Source organism: Antechinus flavipes, chromosome 1 (genome assembly GCF_016432865.1).
Source record: "Antechinus flavipes isolate AdamAnt ecotype Samford, QLD, Australia chromosome 1, AdamAnt_v2, whole genome shotgun sequence".
NCBI lineage: Eukaryota > Metazoa > Chordata > Mammalia > Dasyuromorphia > Dasyuridae > Antechinus > Antechinus flavipes.
In genome coordinates, this window is record NC_067398.1 from 332500203 (window position 1) to 332522598 (window position 22396).

At 38.0% G+C, this 22396-nt stretch overlaps 1 protein-coding gene across 2 annotated transcripts in view; it reads left to right on the forward strand.

Moving 5' to 3' along the window:
- The first annotated feature begins 14467 nt into the window (after nucleotides 1-14467).
- The window catches only part of ADCY9 (adenylate cyclase 9), a 186159-nt gene continuing 178230 nt past the window's right edge, over nucleotides 14468-22396 (forward strand). For both annotated transcript variants that reach the window (XM_051967711.1, XM_051967720.1), the window contains exon 1: nucleotides 14468-17069. In XM_051967711.1, the coding sequence (XP_051823671.1) occupies nucleotides 15365-17069 (1705 nt within the window). In that variant the 5' untranslated portion in view covers nucleotides 14468-15364. The remainder of the gene's footprint in view (nucleotides 17070-22396) is intronic.

A 22396-nucleotide genomic window follows, 5' to 3' on the forward strand; every position in this document is an offset into this window, starting at 1 on the left:
TTAAGGTTTTAAAATACACAGAAGAAAACAAAAAAGATGTGAAGGAGAATAAATGATTAGAGCAATTTTGTTACCACTTATCTCCAGAAAGGGAATTATAGCTGCTTAAAATTTTTTCTTTCTTTCTTTCTTTCTTTCTTTCTTTCTTTCTTTCTTTCTTTCTTTCTTTCTTTCTTTCTTTCTTTCTTTCTTTCTTTCTTTCTTTCTTTCTTCTTTCTCTCTCTCTCTCTCTCTCTTCTTCTTCATACTAAAATGTGTTTGTTCATGTTAAGTTCATAAGATAAATAAAATAATAAAAAATAAAAAAAATAAAATTTTCTTTTTTTTTTTTTTAAAGAAGGAGTTAATGAAAGCAATAAATCCACAATTATTTATTAAGCACCTATCATGTCCAGGCATTATCCTGGGCATTATGGAAAAATGACAAAAGTGAAATAATCACTGTCTTCAAGAAGTTTCTATGCTAGAGAAGAGAACATATACAAATAAGATGTATACAATATATACAAAATCAATACAAGATAATTTTTTGAGAGGGATGGAAAGAAATCCATTAGCATATATAAGAATCATGAAAAAAATTTTTTTTCCCATAGAAGAGCAGATCAGGGAGTTAAAATGATTCCTAGTCATTTTCTTTTAGAGAGATGGTAAGATGAAGTTGAAAAAGCACTGAACCCAGAAGTTAAGGGGCTGGATTTGAGTTTTGATTCAGCTACTTTGTCATGTACATATAACTTTCAGGCAAGTCACCTCTTCTTTTTGGTCTTCAGTTTCCTCATCTCTAAAATGGGTTTGGACTAGATAATTTCTAAAGTCCTTTCTGTATCAATAAATAGAATATTGATCAGTCAATAGAATGAAGAAAAAGTTTTGCTATTTATTCAAGTTGTCCTAGATTCCTTGTCCTAGGCCTTGATTACTGCCTTTAAAAAAAAAGAGGACCGAGTTTTAGGGGTCCCAAGATCAGAGAACTAATGTTGGAGAGGTAGAAAATATTTTAAAATTCTCATTCCAATCCTCTTCTCTCTAGACCCAATTTGGCCCTTTATGATTAAGGTAGTAGTCCTTAATTAATCCTATGGGAACTTAGAACCACTCCTTATATCCCTGTATCACATTTCCATCCAACAAAGAGAACAAAAATTGTTGAAAGGCTGTCCTGTAGGAAAGGGCATAGTGGACACAATTCTGGACTTCGGGTCAGGAAATCTTGAATTCAAATCCTGGAAGTGCAAGTTGCTTAATGTTTTTCACTTCAGTTTCTTTATCTGCAAAATTGTGATAACAATAGTAATTATCTCCTAGAGCTACTGGGCTCAGCCTATGAGAGATATATGTAAAGTGATTTATAAACTCAAAAGACTATATAAATGTTAGCTATTATTACTTATCATTTAACTCAAGGGGGCAGAACGAGGATCAATGGATGTTACAAAGAGGCAGGTTTTGCTTTTCTGGATCTACTTCTCACCATCACTGAAGTTTCTTAAATAGAGGCTGGATTACTACTTGTTGAAAATATGAAGGCATTCCTGATTCAGATGGGAGTTGACTAGTTTATATTACAGTAAAATACAAACTCTTTATTGATCAGTCAGTCAAGAAGCATTTATTGAACACCTACCATGTACCAGGCATTGTGTTAGTGCTGAGGATACTGAGGGGGAAAGCCTGTCCTTTCTCTCAAGGAGCATACAGTCTAATGCAAGAGAAAACATGCAAATAACTATGTAGAAACAAGATATATACAGGATAAATTAGAGATAATCAACAGATGGAAGACATTAGCATTAAGGGGCAAGGAGTGTTTTCTATTTTGTTTTTATATCTATCTAGCCTCATATATAGTAGGGATTTATTAAATGTTTGTTTAAAAGTGAATGAATGAATGAATGAATGACCCTGGAGGTTCTTTCTAGTCTGAGATTCTAGGATCATATGAGCCAGGGTTACAAACTTTTTTTGTTCCACTAAAATGTTGTGAACCTCACAGTAATTTAATATACTAATCATAATATTCTTTAAATTTATTAACTACATTTATTATTACATATATTATTAACTACAATTATTAACTACAATTACAATGACTATGATAAATTTTATTGTCAAAAGCTCCAAATTAAAATTTGTGTAATATAATTATAAAGCATGAACTTCTGTGTTTCACTTATAATTATGAAAATTCTAAATATAAAATTGTAAGACTCTTAATTATAAAATAATATGAATATTTTGTATAGGACAGTCTATAAGAATTAAAAGAGTAATTCAGCAGTATCTCATGTGCTATTATCTATAAGACTTCATATTAAATTTCTTTATTTTATAAATTTTAAATATAAACATTTTAATGAAACATTATAATTAAGATGTGTAACATAATATAATATATAAAGTTAATTTTTATGTTGGACTTTTTTATTTGAACAAACATTTGCAATATTTGACTCAGCACCAAACAGTTTGAAATCTGGTTCTGAATTGCATTTTTTTTCTCTTTGTATTTTTATTTACAATAAGACTAAAATGAAAATGCTTGCTTATGCAAAATACCACTTGGTAGAAAGTGGTAGATCTTGCTGAGGGATGGGAATTCAATTTTTTTTTTATTTTTAGTTACTTAACAATGAACAAAAATGAATAGGTAGTTATGATATGAAATATTTACTTTTCTACTTTTTATCCATCTGTCTCTTGAGCTCTAATTTCAAACTATCACAGCAGTGTGGAAACAATTTTATGGCATGTTGAGGAACTATAGGCAGCTAGGTGGTAAGCGCATAGAGTGCTAAGCCTAGAGTCAGGAAAAAACATCTGACTCTAGTCAAAAGTTCACATCTGACACTTGCTAGCTGTGTGACTCTGAGAAAATCGTTTAACTCTATTTGCCTTAGTTTCCCCATCTATAAAATAAGCTGGGGAAGATAATGGCAAACTACTTCAGTATTTTTGTCAAGAAAGTCCTCAGTGAGGTCACAAAATATTAGACATGACTAAAAACAACTAAACAACAATGATAAACTACAACAGTGCATTTTATTTATTTGGAATTGATTAAAGTTTGATGTGATTGCTGCATGAATCATTGTGTTGCAATATCATTATACACATTAACAAGACAATTTTGGATTATTAGAGAAAGAAATCCATAAAACTTTAAATGTGCAAAATTTTGCTATCACAGAAGAAAAATATGTTTGTACATAATTCAGCAATTACCACTTATGGTACCATATTTTTTTAAAATAAAGAACTCTTTGGGTTGCTGTTACAATCGTCTTCACTCCAAGGGGTTTGTGAACCACTGAACAGGAACTACTGCTATTGACTGTGGATAGGGCTGGGTTTGAAATCAAGAAGACTCATTTTCCTGAGTTCAAATATGAGCTCTTTTACTAGTTGTATGACACTGGGCAAGTCACTTAAGTCTATTGGAGAGTTTTCTCATCTGTAAAATGAGCTAGACAATGAAATGCAAACTATCCTGGTATCTTTGCCATGAAAATCACAAATAGGATCATGAAGAATTAGATACAACTGAAATGACTTAACAGCAGTAACTATGAACCAAAAAGAAAAGAAGTATCTCATTATGTGTGTGTGTGTGTGTTTTTTAAGCATATATATCCTGGAACCCAATAGCATTTCACTTTAAGAAACAGAAAAGAGAGTATGTAGCCCATATAAGCCTTCCTTGAAAAGATGTTCTACCATAGTATAAATAGAATGTAACACTGTCATTTAGTTGTTACTTTGCTACTGGCTTGTTTTGAATTTTTATGTCTTTCCTGCTTTTTATGCCTCATCCTGGTGCTTCATTCTTGGCCCAACTTCTGATTTAGTCTACTGAGTCCTTTTTTCTAGACCCAGCTTTCACTATTGCTCCCTCCATGGCTGAGGCAATTCTCTCCTATGAATTTGATAGCAGTAGCCTATTATTAAAGGGGATTAAACAATCTCTTTGTCATATGATCAGTGGATTTAGAACTAATAGAGATCTCAGAGATCAAATGTCCTCCTTTTATCAGTGAGTAAAGTGAGGACCAGAGAAGTTAAGAAGTGGAAGTTATACAAAAATCATTTATTCTTGGCTTAGGTGTATGACTTGCTACTTACATTTGGATATGGGTGTGTCAGATGTTCTGGGAATATACTTCAAATGAAATAACAAACTATACTAATGAAGACCTGACTCAGGAGACACTGGGAAGCTGTCCAGTTTCCACATCCTGCCCCTCTACTCAACTCCTCCCTGAAAACCATTCGTGTTGGAAAGAGATAATATCTCCCAGACTAATGTAAAGCATTGGAGTACATTCAACAAAGTGCCAGTTCATTATTAGTCTTCAATAATTTGAATCAGAGATATGAGTATCCTATTCACCAGCAATAAACACAATACATATTGGCTATCTGCTGCTAAAGAGACTATATTTGTTGAAAACTCATCCCATAGCTTCTAGATTTCAGCCAACTATGTATCTCTCAAGCTTGCTATTATAGGAGGAGGAGGAGAAGGAGGGAGATGAAAGGGGAGGGGATTGGAGTGGGTGCTCCAGAAAAACAGTGACAACAAAACTATCATTACTACCAGAACTCAAGCACTTATCCTGTTGGTGGTAAAGTGATCCTTGAAATCTAAAATCCTATTTAGTGGGTCAGAGAATTGTAGAATTGGAAGGGACCTTGGAGGTCATCACCCAACCTTCTGCCTGATGGAAGAAACTCTTCTACAACCTCTATATCAAGTGGTCATCCAGATGCTCTAGAGTTTAGAATGAGTTGGCTGCAGCTGAGACAACAATACCATTTGGAACCATTCTGGCTAAGATGCCATTTAGCCTATACAAGTTTGTGATTAGGAAATGTGCCCTAAACATTGTTTGCCTCACTTTAAAAGTGTTCATGAGATAATTAATCAATAAACACTTCTTAAACCCTTACTACATTCTAGGCACCATCCTAAGCATTGGGGAGACAAAGAAAAAGCAAAAATAATTCCTACCTTCAAAGAACTTATAATCTAATGGAGTACACAGTATATACATAATAATAACAATAATAGCTAGATTTTATGTAATGCTTTAAGGTTTACAAAATGCTTCTTTTTGTGATGTTTTGTTTTTTCTAATTTCATTTAACATTTAATTTAAAATTTTAACATTTACTTAAACTTTTTTCTGAGTTCCAGATTTTTTCCTTCATTCTCTCACTCCTCTATTCCTTCCCTAAGATGATAAAAAATTTGATATAGATTATATATAAATATATGCAGTATGTAAAGCATATTTCCATATTAGTCTCTTGAAAGGAAAAAAATAGACTTAAAAAACCCAAAAGTTTTAAAAAGTAAAAATAGTATACTTCAATTTGCATTCAGACTCCATTAGTTCTTTCTCTGGATGTGAATAGCATTTTTCCTGTGAGTCCTCTGGAATTGTCTTGGATCATTATATTGCTGAAAATAGCTAAGTCATAATTGATCATTAAAAAATCTTTTTGTTACTGTGTACAGTATTCTGATTCTGCTCACTTTACTGGCTAAGTACTTTATGTGTTTTATCTCACTTGATTCTCACAATAATCCTGTTGTATAGAGGCTATTATTATCTCCATTTTTACAAATGAGGAAACTGATGCTTAGAGAAGCTAAGTGATGATGTTACCTGGTACTAACAGTTATAAGGAGGAACCAGAAAAGATCTCCTACAGGATGTTGTGCTTGATATGACTCTTAAAGGAAGCTGGGAATTCTACAAGTTGAAGGTTAGGAGGGTCAAAGTTCATTCTGATTTAAAATGACAGTTGGCATTTTATCATGGAACACCAGACAGTACAGATAACAAGAAGAGACCTTATTCAGAAAGAACTAGACTGTTCAGAAGCAATATTAAGTTTATATCTTAGCATAAAGAAAAGTCAGACTTCTTGACACATGGATGACAAAAAATGATGCTGGAAATTTTCTTCTGGAGAGGTTTTTCATCTTTGGAAAAACATTGACATGGCATTCTGAGAGTTGCTTGTCTCTCAAACTTTCCTAGCACAGCTCCTGGCACATAGTGCTTAATAAATGCTCTATTTATCTATTTACCTATCTTGGAAATAGATGTCTGAGTCCATACTTCTGGCTAAAACAGGAACACTTGTATTTTACTAGTATATGAGGTCTCATAAATAATAATAATAATAATACAATATTTAAATAATACTTGAAAAGTAATAAATTGCTTTTCACACAAAAACTCTTTAGAGATGAGGTAATTGAGATTTAGAGATATTATTGGAGTTGTCTATGATCCCACAACAAGGTGGCAGAGTTAAAACTCAGAAATGAGAATTTTACAATTCCAAAACCAACTTTCCTTACTCCACATCATAGTTAATAAGTGCAAATGGAGAAATAGAAAGATTCTTCAAGATTATATTTAGATTCATTATTATAGTTATGCCAATATTTAACAAATTATTAAAATGTTAAAATGTCACAATTAAAGGGAGTATAGAATATGGATTGGTAACAATATCAAAATATTGTGAAAAACCACTTGGTCAAATAAGGTCCATCAGAATGATAATGGCCTTCTTCTGCTTAACAGAGTTGGTGATTATATTTTGTCTGAGATATAACTAGGGTAGGACAATCAAAGCTTTGTTCTAAGATAGTAAATTTGCCCCAAGTAACTTTAAAGAATAGTTTCCTATACTAATATTCCTTTAAGGAAAAAGAAGGGACAGATATTGGTGGGAGTAGAGCTGTGGCTGTGTTGAAGCAATGATGATGATGAAAACTGGAGTGGAAGCATGGCTTTGGCTGGACATGTAACTTGACTGTCTAGAAAGACTCCTTGGACAAGGGCAAAGATAGATTTGGAAATTGCATCTCACAGCATCTGAGTTCTGATCCTTCCAAGGATTAGTGAAGGAGGCCCAGTCCTGATCCAGAGAGCAAGTCTCCTCAGTGTCAGCTCCAGTGGCTCTACAGGGATCCCTTTAAAGTATGTTTCATTGCCTAGGGAGAATGGGAAGTGACCCAGAAACTAGAGGTGTTCTAGGAAGCTGGGCTCCCTATCTCCATCTGCTGAGAAGAGAGATAGAGACAGACAGAAAATCAGAGTGAGATGGAGAAAAAGGAAGAGCTTGAAAGACAGGCAGACAAAGAGACAATCACATACACAGAGAGAAAGAGACAGAGACAGAGCCTGAAAGAAGGGCAAAGTAAGAGAAGGGAGATAGGAGACACCTGGAGACACCTCTATTACCTATTGAAAGGATCTTTTCTTTATTTGAAATTTCACTTTCCTGTGACCCATCTAGGATTGTGGGTGGGGACAGGATGACCAAATAGAAGTATGATAAGTTGTCCTTTGAATTCAGAAAGAAGCACTTCAAGGCCATGAAGTCCTGTAGGGAATAGGAGTAAGGTTGTTTTGGGGAAGAGGGAAATGCTACCTTAGGCCAAGAAGTCTTAGCTGTGGCTGGTATTTGGAAGGATCTAGGCTCTGTGTTTGGGTGTAACTGAGCCACTTCAGCAGATCAAGGCAATGGGGGAAACCAGCTCCTTATCCCTTGCTGAAAGATGCTGTCTTCCTAGAAATGCTGCTGCTTCCCATTCATATGATCTCTTCTTTCTTCTTTTTAGGCTGCTCAAAATTTTCCCTGAAATGGGGCCCAGATTGGCTGGTAGTGGTAAATGAATGTGGGACAAGGCATAGCAGGAAGGAAGAATCCCATATTCAGCCATTTTTCTTGAATTTTGGGACTAAAGGGCAGCACTCATGAAGGTTGTATCTGCCCCCTATCTCCACTCCTCAGGGAAGACACAGCTCTATGACTTGATTGAAAAATCTCTAGAGTAGGAATCAAGGGACTTAGTTTCCTTCAGGCCTTGCTCTAACTCTGGATTTTAATCATTTTCTCTGTAAATGGATATGATGGACTTGAAGGTCCCCTCCACGTCTAACACTTTAAATCCCTGAAATTTGACTATATCTAAGCTGAACTTGGAACAGCTCAGTAGTGAAGTAAATAGAGTGCTAGTCTTGGAGACTAGCCTTAAATTCAAATTCTGTCTCAGATACCCACTAACTTTATGACCCCATGCTTAAAACATCCCCTTTCATTATTACCTAGTTGTGGCAAAAGGGCTTGACTAGCTCACTGAAACTATGAGCTATGTTGTACAGGGTTATTCAAGAAGAATAGGTCAAAATGTAGAGCTCTGATCACCACCATCCCTTTAAAAAAAAAGTGATCCACTGGAGAAGAAAATAGCAAACTCCAGTATCTTTGCCAAGAAAATTCCATGGGAAAAAATAGTCCAAGGGTTCACAAAAAGTCAGACACAAGTGAAGGATAACAAAACTGAATCTAAATTTCCATAAGACTTAAGTAAACCTTTCTCTGTTTGTTACCTTTCTCCCTGGCTACTTTACTGGATTTCTTCACTGTTTCTAGAAACTCATTTTTGCAAGATCAAATCAACCCTAAAACTCACACCTCTTCAATACCCCAGGAACTTGAGCCCTTCTCTCCCTCGAATTAGAAAAGATTCTCCAAACTCTAATTTTTTCTTTATAAGGAGAGGACCCAGGGCAGACACCTCATAATTTCCCACCTGACTGCAAGAACTTCAACTCCACATGCAGTATACCCTGACTTAAGGTTGTTTTTTTTTTTTTTTTTTATTGTTGTTAAATTGTCTTTCCCCATTAGACTGTGTGCTTTTTGTGCGCAGGGACTCTATTTTGCCTTTTTATGTACCTTCAGCATTTAGTACAGTGCTTGGCACATGATAGGCACTTAATAAATGTTTACTGACTGACTAAAGACTGACCAAACTTGAACAAGACACTCTTTAGAACTTTAGTTTCCTCCTCAGTAAAATAAAGGAGTTGAACTTAATGATCCCTAAGAATCTTTTCAGCTCCTAACATGATATTTTGAAAATCTTTTTTTTTTTGGGGGGGGGGAGGGTTCAGTTTAATCTCCCAATAGTATCTGTTTACTGTGGGGTTAACCCATTCTACACTTACACTTCAGTAATTAGGCTTCTTGAATGACAAAAGTGAGGAAATAACTGCCCTTAGTAATTACTTAACAAGAATGATTTATAAAAATAGGAAGCTGCCAACTGGTTCACTTTTGGAGGATGGGAATTGCAGACTCCTCAGGAAAAATATCTTGGTATCTTAGTGTATCTCTCCCTTTTGACAGGGTGATATTTATCTATTACTTCTGACTGTGTGATGTTTTATTCCCATCTTCTCTCTTATCATTTGCTCTTGGCAATTTCATTGGTGCTTGTATTAGGTACAAAATTTTAGTTTTAGTTCTTTTTGTTCAGTCATTTTTCAGGAATGTCTGACTCTTTGTGACTCCATTTTGCGTTTTCTTGGCAAAGATACTAAAGTAATTTGCTATTGCCTTCTCCAGCTCATTTTAAAATTAATTAATTAATTAACTTTAAAAATACACATTGTTTTATGAATCATGTTGGGAGAGAAAAATCAGAACAAGAGGGAAAAACTATGGGAGAGAATTTTTTAAAAACAGAAAACAGAAGTTAACATAACATGTATTGATTTATATTCAATCTCCATAGTTTGCCTTGGATTCTCCAGTTCACTTTACAGATGAGGAAACTTAGGTAAGCAGAGTTAAGCGACTTGCCCAGGGTCAGGATCAGTATTCTATCCACAGCACTACCTAATTGTAGCTCATTAATTATGACATTGCTTAACAGTGAAAACTGAGGATTGTTCTTATTATCATGATGCCATTTGTGGTTTTAAATGCTGCATGAAGAATACTGTCTCAAATATTTCTTACTTGCACTCTCAAAATAAAAAACTCCATAAAGTTGTACTCAGACTACATAAATGTTTTAATATCTCATGCCTAGAGAATGAAAACACCTGCCAAGAATATCTTGACCATATCTTATCATCTTATCATCATGCTACTTCCCCTTTTTTGGACCTCAGTTTCTTCTTCCATAAAATGAATGGATTGAACTACATGGTCATTAAGATTCCTTCCAATTCCAACATTCTGTTATTTTATGCTCTTATGCCTAACATTCTCTGGCCATTCATCTTGAAAATGTGTGTCTTCACTTACAAAAAGGCAGGGGTCAACATTAGTTCAGATCTTTTGTTTCTACACTTAGAAAAAGAACTCAAAGCTCATGCCTTGTGAAGGCTACATTTTTACACATAAAGCACCCATCAAATTAAACAGGGAGCTTTATTTCCAAGTATCTACTTGAATATTGAGTAGGTAACTCCTCCAAGTTGCTATCAACAGCATGGATACTACATTCACTGACATTGAGAACTGGTTTGGTGAGAACAGCTCAGAGGTCAAGATGGTACTTGTACTAAAGAAAAAAGAGCATTATCACCATTTCTATAGCATGGACTAGAGGGACTTCCATGGAAGTACTAGGACAGATAGGTCAAATTGAGATACGAGTGTGTGTGATCACATATATTGCTATGCAAATTGCCATTTAACTAAAAAGTCCTTCATAATTCTTCATGAAGATTGTGTATAACTTTTTTCATGTTAATATGACATTGCAGATGAGTGAAAATTGTTTCTACCCTCTTCAAAGACATGGAAAGAACCATACAGAAATGTTAGAAACTTGGGGTGGATTCCATAGATGGGATCTTAGACTTCTATCCAGTGCCCAGGAGATAACATACACCTCTGATAGTTTTCTGGAGCAGAAGGGACTTGTATCATTGGAAACTGTAAGAATCAACCATTATGGAAACATAGAAGTCATTCCAACATGGTATTCAAATTGCTCAAGTTCTAATACTTTTAGTCAAGGGAGAAACAGTTGAACTAGGGAGTATGTGTGTGTGTGTGTGTGTGTGTGTGTGTGTGTGTGTGTATACAAAGGATTGAAAAATTTTGCTTTTTTGCTCTTGCCTAGGTTCTACAAAGTAAATGTAATTCATTAATTACTTGTAAGCTATGTAAAACTAATAGTGTACTGAATGAAACTGATTTGGAAAGAATAGGGGGGAAATAGTCAATTGCTGTAAAACAGGCAGTATTTTATCAACTGTTTTTAAGAAAACCAGAAAATGGAGGGATGAATCCAGGGAATCCAATTATTCCTTCCTTCAACTAGAATTTATAGAATTAAAAGAATTATTATGTGTTAAACAGAGGAAGATGATGGCTCAGGGGATAAAGCACTGGGCCTGGAGTCAAAAGACCTGAATTCAAATCCAGCCTCAGATACTTTCTAGCTATGTGACCCTGGCCAAGTCACTAAACCTCTATTGCCTGACAAAAAGATGCACTGGAGAAGAAAAGGGTGAACTATTCTAATATCTTTGCTAAGCAAATCTAAATTTAATGGTCTACACAGTCACAAAGAATCAGACACAACTGAATAACAACAATGTGCTGAACCCTGGAGATGAGAGGAGGATCAAAAAGTCCAACATGGAACCTAAAATATCAGATTAGAAAAGACATAAGAGAACCATTTAAAAATTTTCTCAAATACATGCAAAGATAATTTTCAACATTCACTTTTGCAAAAGCTTGCATTCCAAATTTTTCTCTCTTTCTCCTCTTCCTCTTTCCCAAGTCAGCAAGCAATCTAATACAGGTTAAACATGTGCAATTATTCTAAACATATTTCCATCTTCTTCATGCTGCGTAAAAACAAAAGAAAATAAAAGAGAAATTCCTTTATTTTTTAGATGGGAAACTGAAGCTCAGAGAAATGAAATGACTTGCTGAAGAACATGCAGTGATTTAGTGGCATAGTCAAAGCTAGATTCCTCCCAACTCCTGACTACATTACTATATTCTTTTCCCTGTATCCTGTTGTCTCCTTAACCCTAATCCCATGGTCCCCAAGAGTTTAGAGTCTACTTGATGAGACAAGACATATACACACAAAACAGATCAATGAATAAGTTTTCAAATGAGTGGTCCATAAGGCCAAGGGCTGTAGGAATTCAGAAAAGGATCAAGTGACCTAAAATGGATAAGAATAGCCTAGATTTGCAAAGTCCCACAAAGGAAGTGGAATTTAAACTGGATCTCGAAGAAGACAAAGGAAATATTTTTGGTGAGATTGCAGATGAAGCACAAGCAAAGAAATGGGAGTGAGGACTAAACTTGGTGATTTATGAGAGCAATGAGAGCTTGGCTGAAGCTAGAACCCAAGTTTGTAAATAGGAGACCAGAGAGGGAGGGAGGAGCCAGATCAATGGTAATCCGTAAGTGTAGAATTTTTGTGGGAAAAGGTTAGAAAAAGCCCCCAAATGAAAATCAAGATACTCCTTTAATCAAATTTAGTACTGCCATTTACTTTGTGACTTGGGCAGACCAGTTTTTGAGCCTAAATTTTCTTATTTATAGGAATGATGTGGTTGGATTAGATCATTTGAACGATATATTCAGCTTTGACATCGCACTGTGTGAGTAGGAAGGTAAGGCGAAGGATAAAATTAGGCGTTTCCAGTCTTTGCAGAATGTGGTGGCTAGTTGTGGTTATAGAACTTTGGTTCTTTGGGAGTGGGAACACCAAACTTCCTTTTTAGAAAAAAAAGATTTTTGTTGATGCTTTAAAAAATAAACCATCGTTGTCATTTCTCAATCACTCCTCCCTTTCTTTCCCCACCTCCCTTGTAACAAAGAAGTATAAACATTAAGCTTCTTAGGGATACAACCTGGGAAATACTTGCATAGTTCTTGGAATACTGCCAACAAATTCAAGGGATAATATGATACCTGGAAACACTGTAAGCTCTTAATATACTTGGTGCCTTGGCTGACTTGGTGTTTTCACATAGAAGTGCCCCTCCCTCTTGTGAAAACTTAAATATATGCAAAACATAAATTTGGAAGTGGCCAAAGTCTTTACTTTATAAAAAGATTCTCTAGGAGTTTCTTTGAAATCGCAAGTTTTTCTAGAATACTTAAAATCAGAGCAAATTTGGGGATTTTGAGGGGGCCCATCGCTTGTGATCTCAGGCTCCCTGGTAGTTAAAAAATGGGACGATATTTGGCTTCTGCAGAGTCACAACTGGAGCCCCAGAGTCAGCCCCAGGAGCAAAGAGACTCTGTGAACTGGGAAACTACAGACCGTCCTGCACCTCTTCCACAGGGATTACTGTTTTCGGGAGGGCAAGGCTCAGTGGCATCCCTTCCTCGGGTCCTCCGCGGGGTAACCCACCATCTCAACGCATCCCGCTCCTGGACAAGCCGGAGGCTCGGGGTACGCGCCTTCGCGCCCTCCCGCGAGTAGGGGCAGAGCCCGCGCCCGCGTGAGCCAGGACTTCAGACTGTAGCGCTTCCTAATAACTATGCCTTGGCTTCTTTCTCTCCTTCCCCGCCTCCGATCTCAGTCCTCCGGGGCTCCTAGTCACGCGCGAGGCCCGCGAGCTTGCTTAGTGCTCGTAGGCGAAGATCCCGAGAGGCGACCTAGGAATGGGGGCGCCCGCGCGCCTGCAGGAGGGAGAGGGTGAGAGCCAGAGAGCGCGCACCCGCTGCGCCTGCGGGGGAGAGCGAGCAGCCAGACCCGCGGCCTGGGAAGTGGCGTGACCGTGCTGCGCGTGCGCGTTGCGGAGGGGCGAGGGGCGGTGCGCGGGCGCGAGTCTGTCAGTGACAGCGGGAGGTGGGGAGAAGATGGTGGCGGCGGCAGCTCCTCCGACATGAAGCGGCGGCGGCAGCAGCAGCGGCAGCAGCAGCAGCAGCAGCAGCAGCAGCAACAGCAGCAACAGCAACAGCAACAACAACCCCAGCAGCAGAATCAGCAAAGGCAGCCGCGACTGCAGCGGCATCTCCAGCCTGGGCTCCGGGTCCCAGGAGCAGCCCCCGGGGAGTGAAGGATTCAGGGGCCAGGCAGCTAGTTGCCGGAGGCTTCCTCCGTTGGGGCCGCGGGGAAGACGCCCTAAGGGAGCCCAGGGCTCTGCGGCAGCGGCTGCTCCTGCGAAGTCCGCCCTCCCCCGGGCTGAGGGGGAGGCAGCGCCCCCCCGGCAGGGCGGCCCTGCGATCCCCCGCCAGGCCGGGATTCTCCCCTCTCCCCCGCCGGGCACGCTGGTCCCTCGAGTCGCCGGGGCCAGCGCCTGGAGGCGGGAGGAGAAGCCGGGGCTCAACCTCTCCGCCGCGGAAGCCGTGGGAGAAGACACCGCTCCGAAGAGGCGAACCTCCTGTCCCCGCATCCTCGGACTCGGTCGCAGCCGGGTGTGGGTTTCCCCCTCCCCCTTCATACCTCCCCCCCAGATCCTTAGCGCCCGGAGCCGGGACGCGGAGGTCAGGAAAGCGCGGGGCGCCGCAGCCGCCGGGAACCAGGCCCCGCTAGACGGGAAAAAGACTGGTGGGCAGCCGCCTGCCCCGACGTAGGAGGGGGAACCCGGGCGAGGGCAGGAGTCAGCAGCCCGCATCAGTCCGGGACTGGGCGGGGGGAGGCGTGCTCTTCCCTGCGGGGCCCCCGCCACCCCGACCCGGGCTTGGGACGCCAGGTCCCTGCTGTAAACTAAACTCTTGGCTCTGCTTTATTGCGGGAAAGGGACAACCTCTCTCTTTTTGCCAACCCCAGCCCTTCACCCGGCGAGACTCTGCAGGGACCTAGCAAAGAGGAGGCGGTGAAACGAAGCTCCCCAACAGCAAGAAATAAGGAGGGAGGCGAGCAATCTTTTGGGGGTTGGACTCGTTCTTTTTCAAGTCACCGTTTGGAGCAGAGGATGGTTCTGTCGCGTTGGGAAGCAGCTTTGTCATTGTCACAACGGCGCCTTTAATGTTAGAGGGAAGAAAGATCAAGGCTTCTTCGTCTTTTTTTTGTTAATTTTTTTTTTTGGGGGGGAGGACTGCATTACATTTTTTTTCCTAATTTTTTTTTTTTTCCGGAAGATGAAGTACTCTTAAGGAGAGAGAGTTGTTTTCGGAAAAGAGATTGTTATGCTGAGAGTGATCAAGATTTGGACTTCCCCAAAGATTTGCTGTTTGTTGGAGGACTGTGGGAGGAGGGAAAGTAACACGGTGCAATCAACTACCAGAAGGGTCAAAGTCAGTAGAGAGGAATCTGGGAAATAACAAGTTGGTAATACGTTTTCCAGCATCTTTCATGAATACGTGGGTCTTTTTAGAGCTTTACATTTTTACTTTTTGGCTTGAACCTGAACTGAAGCACTGATTAGACATTAGGCAGCAAATGCTGTGAGCATACGGTGAGAACTCAACCGGACATTCAAAGCACCCGAGGTGAATGTTTAAAAAGTCAACAGATCTTTTGGCGTTCACCCATCCAAAGGTAGATATATAGATATAATAAAGATTATTTTAATAATTTCCAGTGACCTTTAAGAGATTTGGCAACATGGCTTCCCCTCCACACCAGCAGTTGCTGCATCACCACAGCACGGAGGTAAGCTGTGACTCCAGTGGAGACAGCAACAGTGTCCGGGTAAAAATCAACCCCAAGCAGCATTTGGGCTGTTCTTCCAACCCTCACCCCAAACACTGCAAGTATAGCATCTCCTCCAGTTGTAGTAGCTCAGGTGAATCTGGAGGGCTTCCTAGGAGAACCGGAGGTGGAAGCCGAGGCCTCCGCAGGAAAAAGAAACTGCCACAGCTTTTTGAGAGAGCTTCTAGTAGATGGTGGAACCCCAAATTTGATTCTACCAACCTAGAGGAGGCTTGTATGGAAAGGTGCTTTCCCCAGACCCAGCGCAGGTTTCGCTATGCTCTCTTCTACATTGGTGTGGCCTGTCTTCTCTGGGGCATCTATTTTGGTATCCACATGCGATCTAAATTGATTGTCTTTGTGGTACCCACTCTGTGCTTCCTTTTGGTGTGTGTGTGTTTTTTTCTATTTACCTTCACCAAGCATTATGCTCGGCACTATGTGTGGACCTCACTGATCCTCATTCTCCTGGTTTTTACTCTGACTCTAGCTTCACAGTTTCAGGTTTTGACACCTCTCTCAGGAAGGGATGACAGCTCCAATCATACTCCTCTTGCTTTCTCCACAGACACTTGCTTATCTCAAGTAGGCAGTTTTTCAATGTGCATTGAAGTGCTCTTGTTACTCTATGCTGTTATGCACTTACCTCTGTATTTAAGCTTGTTTTTGGGAGTAGCCTATTCTATTCTTTTTGAGCTCTTTGGGTATCATTTCCGAGATGAATGCTGTTTCCCATCATCTGGAATGAGACATATGCACTGGGAGTTGCTAAGCAAAGCTTTGCTCCACATATGTATTCATGCTATTGGGATCCACTTATTTATCATGTCTGAAGTTAGATCGAGGAGCACATTCCTTAAAGTGGGACAATCAATTATGCATGGGAAAGACTTGGAGGTAGAGAAAGCCCTGAAAGAGCGAATGATTCACTCTGTGATGCCAAGAATCATAGCTGATGACTTAATGAAGCAGGGGGATGATGAAAGTGAGAACTCAGTCAAACGGCACTCGACCTCAAGCCCCAAGAATAGGAAGAAAAAGTCTTCCATACAGAAAACTCCTATAATATTTCGTCCTTTTAAGATGCAACAAATTGAACAAGTAAGCATTTTGTTTGCAGATATTGTTGGTTTCACAAAAATGAGTGCCAATAAGTCTGCTCATGCCCTGGTGGGTCTCCTGAATGATTTATTTGGTCGTTTTGACCGTTTATGTGAAGATACAAAATGTGAGAAAATAAGTACTCTGGGTGACTGCTATTATTGTGTAGCGGGATGTCCAGAACCCAGAGCAGATCATGCCTATTGCTGCATCGAAATGGGTTTGGGCATGATTAAAGCCATCGAACAGTTTTGCCAGGAGAAGAAAGAAATGGTGAACATGCGAGTTGGGGTTCACACTGGGACAGTTTTATGTGGCATTCTGGGCATGAGGAGGTTTAAATTTGACGTGTGGTCAAATGATGTGAACTTAGCCAATCTTATGGAACAGCTGGGTGTGGCTGGCAAGGTTCATATTTCGGAGGCTACAGCAAAATATTTAGATGATCGTTATGAAATGGAGGATGGGAAAGTTATTGAACGAGTTGGCCAGAGCGTTGTTGCTGACCAGTTGAAAGGTATGTGTATTTCTATCTTTCCATTTCCTGTGGCTGATTAATTGTCCTAGTATAATTTTAATTATCAAGACCTTTAAAATCAATTTGATTTTTGCTGTTGTGATTTTAGGTATCAATAACAGTGCTGATACAGGTGAGACTTTCAAAGAGAAGGATGATTTAAAGTAAACATAACTTTTTTATTTCCCTATAACTTTTTAAACTGATGTGGTAGGTAGGTTGGAAGATATTATTCAACATAATTAAGAACTTTTGAAATTCACCATTAAAAAAAAACACACACAAGGAGAAAGTTACCATTTAACTTCATTTTGTAAAATATTTTGTTCCCCAATTGCTTGCCAGTCATATCAGAAAGATTGTCTTTTAGTTTCTTGAAAATGTTTGAAAGTTATACATCTCCTTTGGGCCTCAGTTTCCTTCATCTGCAAAATGAAGCTATCACATGTTGAATTTCCTGCAGGGTTATAATAGGGAACAAATAATATGTGAAAACATTTTGAAAAGTTTAATACAAATTCAAGCTATTATTAATTTTTTTAAAAAGAATTTTAAGACTTTTATTTAGTCCACCAACATCATAACAAACCTTTTTAATTGTTAGCCTTAAGTAAAGGTCTATATGGCGTTAGTATGCTATTTTTCTTGAATTGCTTTTATTTGGCATCATTTTGCAATATAAGGGATGGATTTGAACAGTTTAGGGAATGAAGAATATCACAAAATTGTACCAAGAATCAACAATTTAATTTACCTGTCACATTTCTAAACTTGTTCTTTTTATGTAACCCCTCTTTTTTTTTTTTTTTAACCAAAATCTTAATTAGGAGGAGAATCCTATTTAAGAAGTATACATAGATGGGGAAGTACAGTGTTTAAAAAAATTAGTTGTTAAACCTTCAATTTATATAATAATTATGTTTTGTGGTATGGTTGCACTTCAATGATCTTTAGAGTCTCTTTTGGCACTGACTTCTATGATTGTGTGGGGACATATCTAAGTCCATTGGCATTTTTATAATTCTATTACCTGACAAAAAGATAATTACTTAATCCTTGACATTTCCCTGCCTCCAAGTTTACCATGGTAAATTTAAATATTAAGGGACTGGAGATAAATAATTTAAAAAAAAAACTGAATTCACTGAAAATGTGAAGTTGTACTTTGTAGTTCACTGAAATGTTTTTTGCTAACCTCAGAACCTTTATGCTTGATAGTTTGATGTCCTCCTCTTCAATCTGCAGAGCACAGGCAGAGTGAGGTTGTAGAGCATTATCCCTGCTTCTCATTTTTGCATGTGGCTTGTATTGTTTGACAGGTTCTTGGGAATGGAAAAAGGGTGCAGCAGACTAAGTAAAGTATGTCAGGTCAGCATACAGTATAAGTAACTTTATAAATTGTACTTAATACAATTGACAATTGTATCATTTAAAAAGTAAGAGTGATCACAGTGTATTTAGAAACTGGAGTCCTTCAATAGTTGGAACTCATCTTGGAGAGGGTGTTAAATCTTTTATATTGAAATGTCAATTTCACTTTTTAGAATGAGGCTTTTAGAGCAGACAAAAACATGCATTTTTTAAAAACCCTAAATACTGTAAACTTGGAAGGTTGAATATTTCTTTTCTTTTAAAATTTATTGATAAATTTTATTCTGTGACAAGAAATTGCCCAATAAACATCCCAAGAAATTCCCTAGAAAGTACATTCCCTGAAAACAGTTAAGTAAGTTCACATAGCAGAGTTGATTGTATAGTGCATGCTACTCTTGTGGTTTTTAGATTATTAACAGAGACGAAAGAAAAGTGTTGTTGTTGTTGTCGTCGTTGTTGTTTTTAATAATTTGATATCAACGTTATTCATTGCCTTTGAGCTTAGTTTTTTTCCCAATTATTTTTAAACTGCTATTTTTTCATTTATCTATTCCCCAGCAAACTGAAATAAGCAAGCTTTTCTTTATCCTCAACTCATGCTTTTGTGGGCTTCTCACAAATTCCTCTAAATCCTCTGGAGGCAATCTCAATCTTTTTATTCTATGACTTTTTATTTGTTAAGATACAACAAACTTCCTTATTCCCTTTAAAATGAGAATTGAAGTATAAAGTTTGAGCAAATTCATTGATGATATATTTTGAACATTTTAAAACATATTCATAAGCCTACGTTTTTAGAGTGGGGACTATCTAAATATAGGAGCCAGCTAGGTGAATATATTACTGAGCCTCAAGTGGGAAGGACCTGAATTCAAAACTGATCTCAGATACTTACTGGCTATGTGACCCTGGGCAAAGTACTTAACTCTGTTTATCTTAATCTACTGTCAAAGGAAATGGCAGGCCACTCCAGATATCTGTGCCAAGAAAATCCCATGGACAGAATGGTTCAGGAGATTATAGTGAGACATAACTAAACAATAATGTATAAATATGTCCAGAGCATTCGGTTCTTTATAAGGTGGTTAATTTATGTTACAAGATTGTGTTATGTCTAGTGCAAAAAAAAAATTAGTTGTTAGGACTAGATATTCACTATAGACAATGTAGTTTTCTGAAAACACAAGTAAAATAGTAGCAAGAGAGGGTATTTTATTCTGGAGAAACAATGATAAAATATATCAAGTTTTTGTTAGTTGTATGCTAGATGTTCTAGTGGAGTTTTGTGACATAGTGTGGTTGGTCATCAAATGTTAATGATATTATTGTGAAATAATGTTGATTGGAAGATTAATGTAGGATATATAGAAATATATCCATGTAATACAACTCTCTCCCCTTCCTCCTCTTCCTCTCTTCTCCCTCCATCTCCTTTCTTCCCTCTTTCCCTTTTCTCTCCTCCCCTTTTCTTCTTTGTTACTCTATGCTGTACTCTGGTAATGGAGTGGCACTTCCTAGTCACCAACAGACACTATAAAGCTATTATATAGATATATAACTCTTTTACAATTTATAGAAAGTTTTCTTCACAGGAACATTATAAAGTGGTTAATGCAGATAATGTTTTCCCATTTAACAGATGAGGAAACTGAGATATAGAAAAATGAAACAACTTGTCCGCAGTCATGGCTGATACTTGGCAGACCTAGGACTCATCAAATCTGGGTTTCCTACCTAGTTCAGTGTTCTTTCTACTATATAGTATTGCCTCAAAAAAAAATATAACTTTTCTTTTAATAGTCTTATAAGGAAGGTAGTACAAGTATTGTTTGTTATGCTCATTTTCTAGAAGATGGAATTGAAATATAGAAAAATAGACACAAAAAGGACTGGTGGAGATTGCAGCTCAGGTCTTCCAGCTTCAGTGCTTTTTCCACCATTAAGCCCTGGAGAGATTTGAAATGCAGCATTGTAAGAATTTTGAATTTGATCCAAAGGCAATGAGAAAACACTCTAGAACTTTAATATGGGGGGTTGGGATGAAGTGACCCGAAGAAGAGAATGTTTGAGCAGTCTTGCTAAACCTATATTGTAGAGGAGCTGGGAATCCTAGTAGGAGGCAGTTGTAATAGTTTAGCATTTCCTTGGGCCAAAGGACAGAGACAAAGGGCCATGTGATTCTAGACTTGTTGATTTTTCCTTCGCAGGATAGGATTTAAATGTAGTTGATGCAACTCAGAAAACATCTTATTTCCTGATCTCAGATAATATAGAAACAAAACTAAGGCTCTCAGTTGCTTTAAACTCACAGGAGAAGATAGTCTGATGAAGCTTGTAGATGCCGTTTGAGAATCATGTTTTTAAATGCATTACAAAATATAGAGTCACAAAGGACAAGTTCATATCTTCCCTCCAAAAACTCTACATAGACCTTGAGTACCTCACATTAAGAGCTCTTGTTCTACTTGAAAAGCGAGTATATATTATATATTATATAGAAGATTCAAGAAAACGTAACTGGTTTTTGCTAAATTTCCCAAGACTTCTTGCTATGAATGCCTTCTTAAAGTCACTGAAAAATAACCAACAAATTCTTTTTTAAAGTAAGATAAGCTCTGTCATTTTTATAACTTTGAAAACAATTAAGTTAACCCAAGAAAGGACAGAGGTTTAAATAAAGATGAGCAACTGGTTCTGAATCTAGGATTTTATGATTTGCAGTATTAAATCTCAGGTTCTGTCTCAGAATCAGAGGTAATAATTTTTTTTGAATTTATAATAAATTATAAATAAGTGTTATAGTTTGTAAAGTGCTACCAACCATAGCAAAACCTCAGTAAGATGAAATAATTAGGATGGGAGAAGGCCAGATTGACTTAGTGGAGGAAAAACAGCAAAATATTTGTAAAGAGATACAACTGACTTTCAAAGACATTTGAACCAGATTTTACAGATAAGTTTTAGGTTTGTAGAGGAAAGAGGACAGAAGACTGTCTGCTTATGTCTGGGTAGAAATCTCTATTAGCTACTATAATAACACTTTTCCTCTGTTACCTGAAAGATGCCTTTAGGGTTAGGGAATGTGAGAAGAATTACCCCCACAAAATAGGTCTAAAGTCAGGGGTCCAGGGGCCCAGGGTCTCCCTTTGCTGCAGTAATCAACTGTTTCTTGCCTGAGACTAGAAATATAGGTTCTCTGGTTTCAGCCATGTGTTGGTGTGTCAGCTGATAGCTTCAATTCTGAGCCAAGTTCTGGTTGTTGGAACAGTTTGCTTTGAAGATGAATGTGTCACTCAGGGACTGCCCATAAATTGAATGCTTTTGGATAGTCAGTGTCTCCCTGGACCGGACCTGGAAGTTCCTTGCCTGTGTGATTGGCAGCCAAAGTTCTTGGCTCTGCAGTCTATTGAGTTTGTAGTCACAGATGGGTCATTTGTCCTCTCTGAACCTCCTCATCCCTAAAATGGGACTAATAATAGCTGTACTATCTACACTAAAGGTTTTTAAAGTTTTGTGAGGAAATTGCTCTGTAAATTAAGTATTACTATAAATGTGAACTACTTCCAAATAGTCATAACCTGGAGTTTGCTGTGCTATGCTGTGCTGGAATTTTTCTCACATTTTAAAATAATATTTTAGGGGTTCTTTTGTTTGGGGTTACTCGTTCTGCTTTATATTATTTACACACATGTCTTATCTCCATTATTAGACTATAAGCTCCTAAGGGAAGGGGCTATGGTTTTTTTAATCTTTATAACAAATTTTATTGCTTTGAAATATTTTCTTTCATTTATTATCCACTACTACCTAATATCCAATATGTAGAGAGACACTTCTTCCTTCTTCCCTTTTCCCCCCATTAGCACTCAGTTCAGCATCTACATTTGTGTTTTGTGCCAGCTGATGAGAGGTTGGGAGACCACCTGAAAGCTTATCTACATCTTGAAGTATAT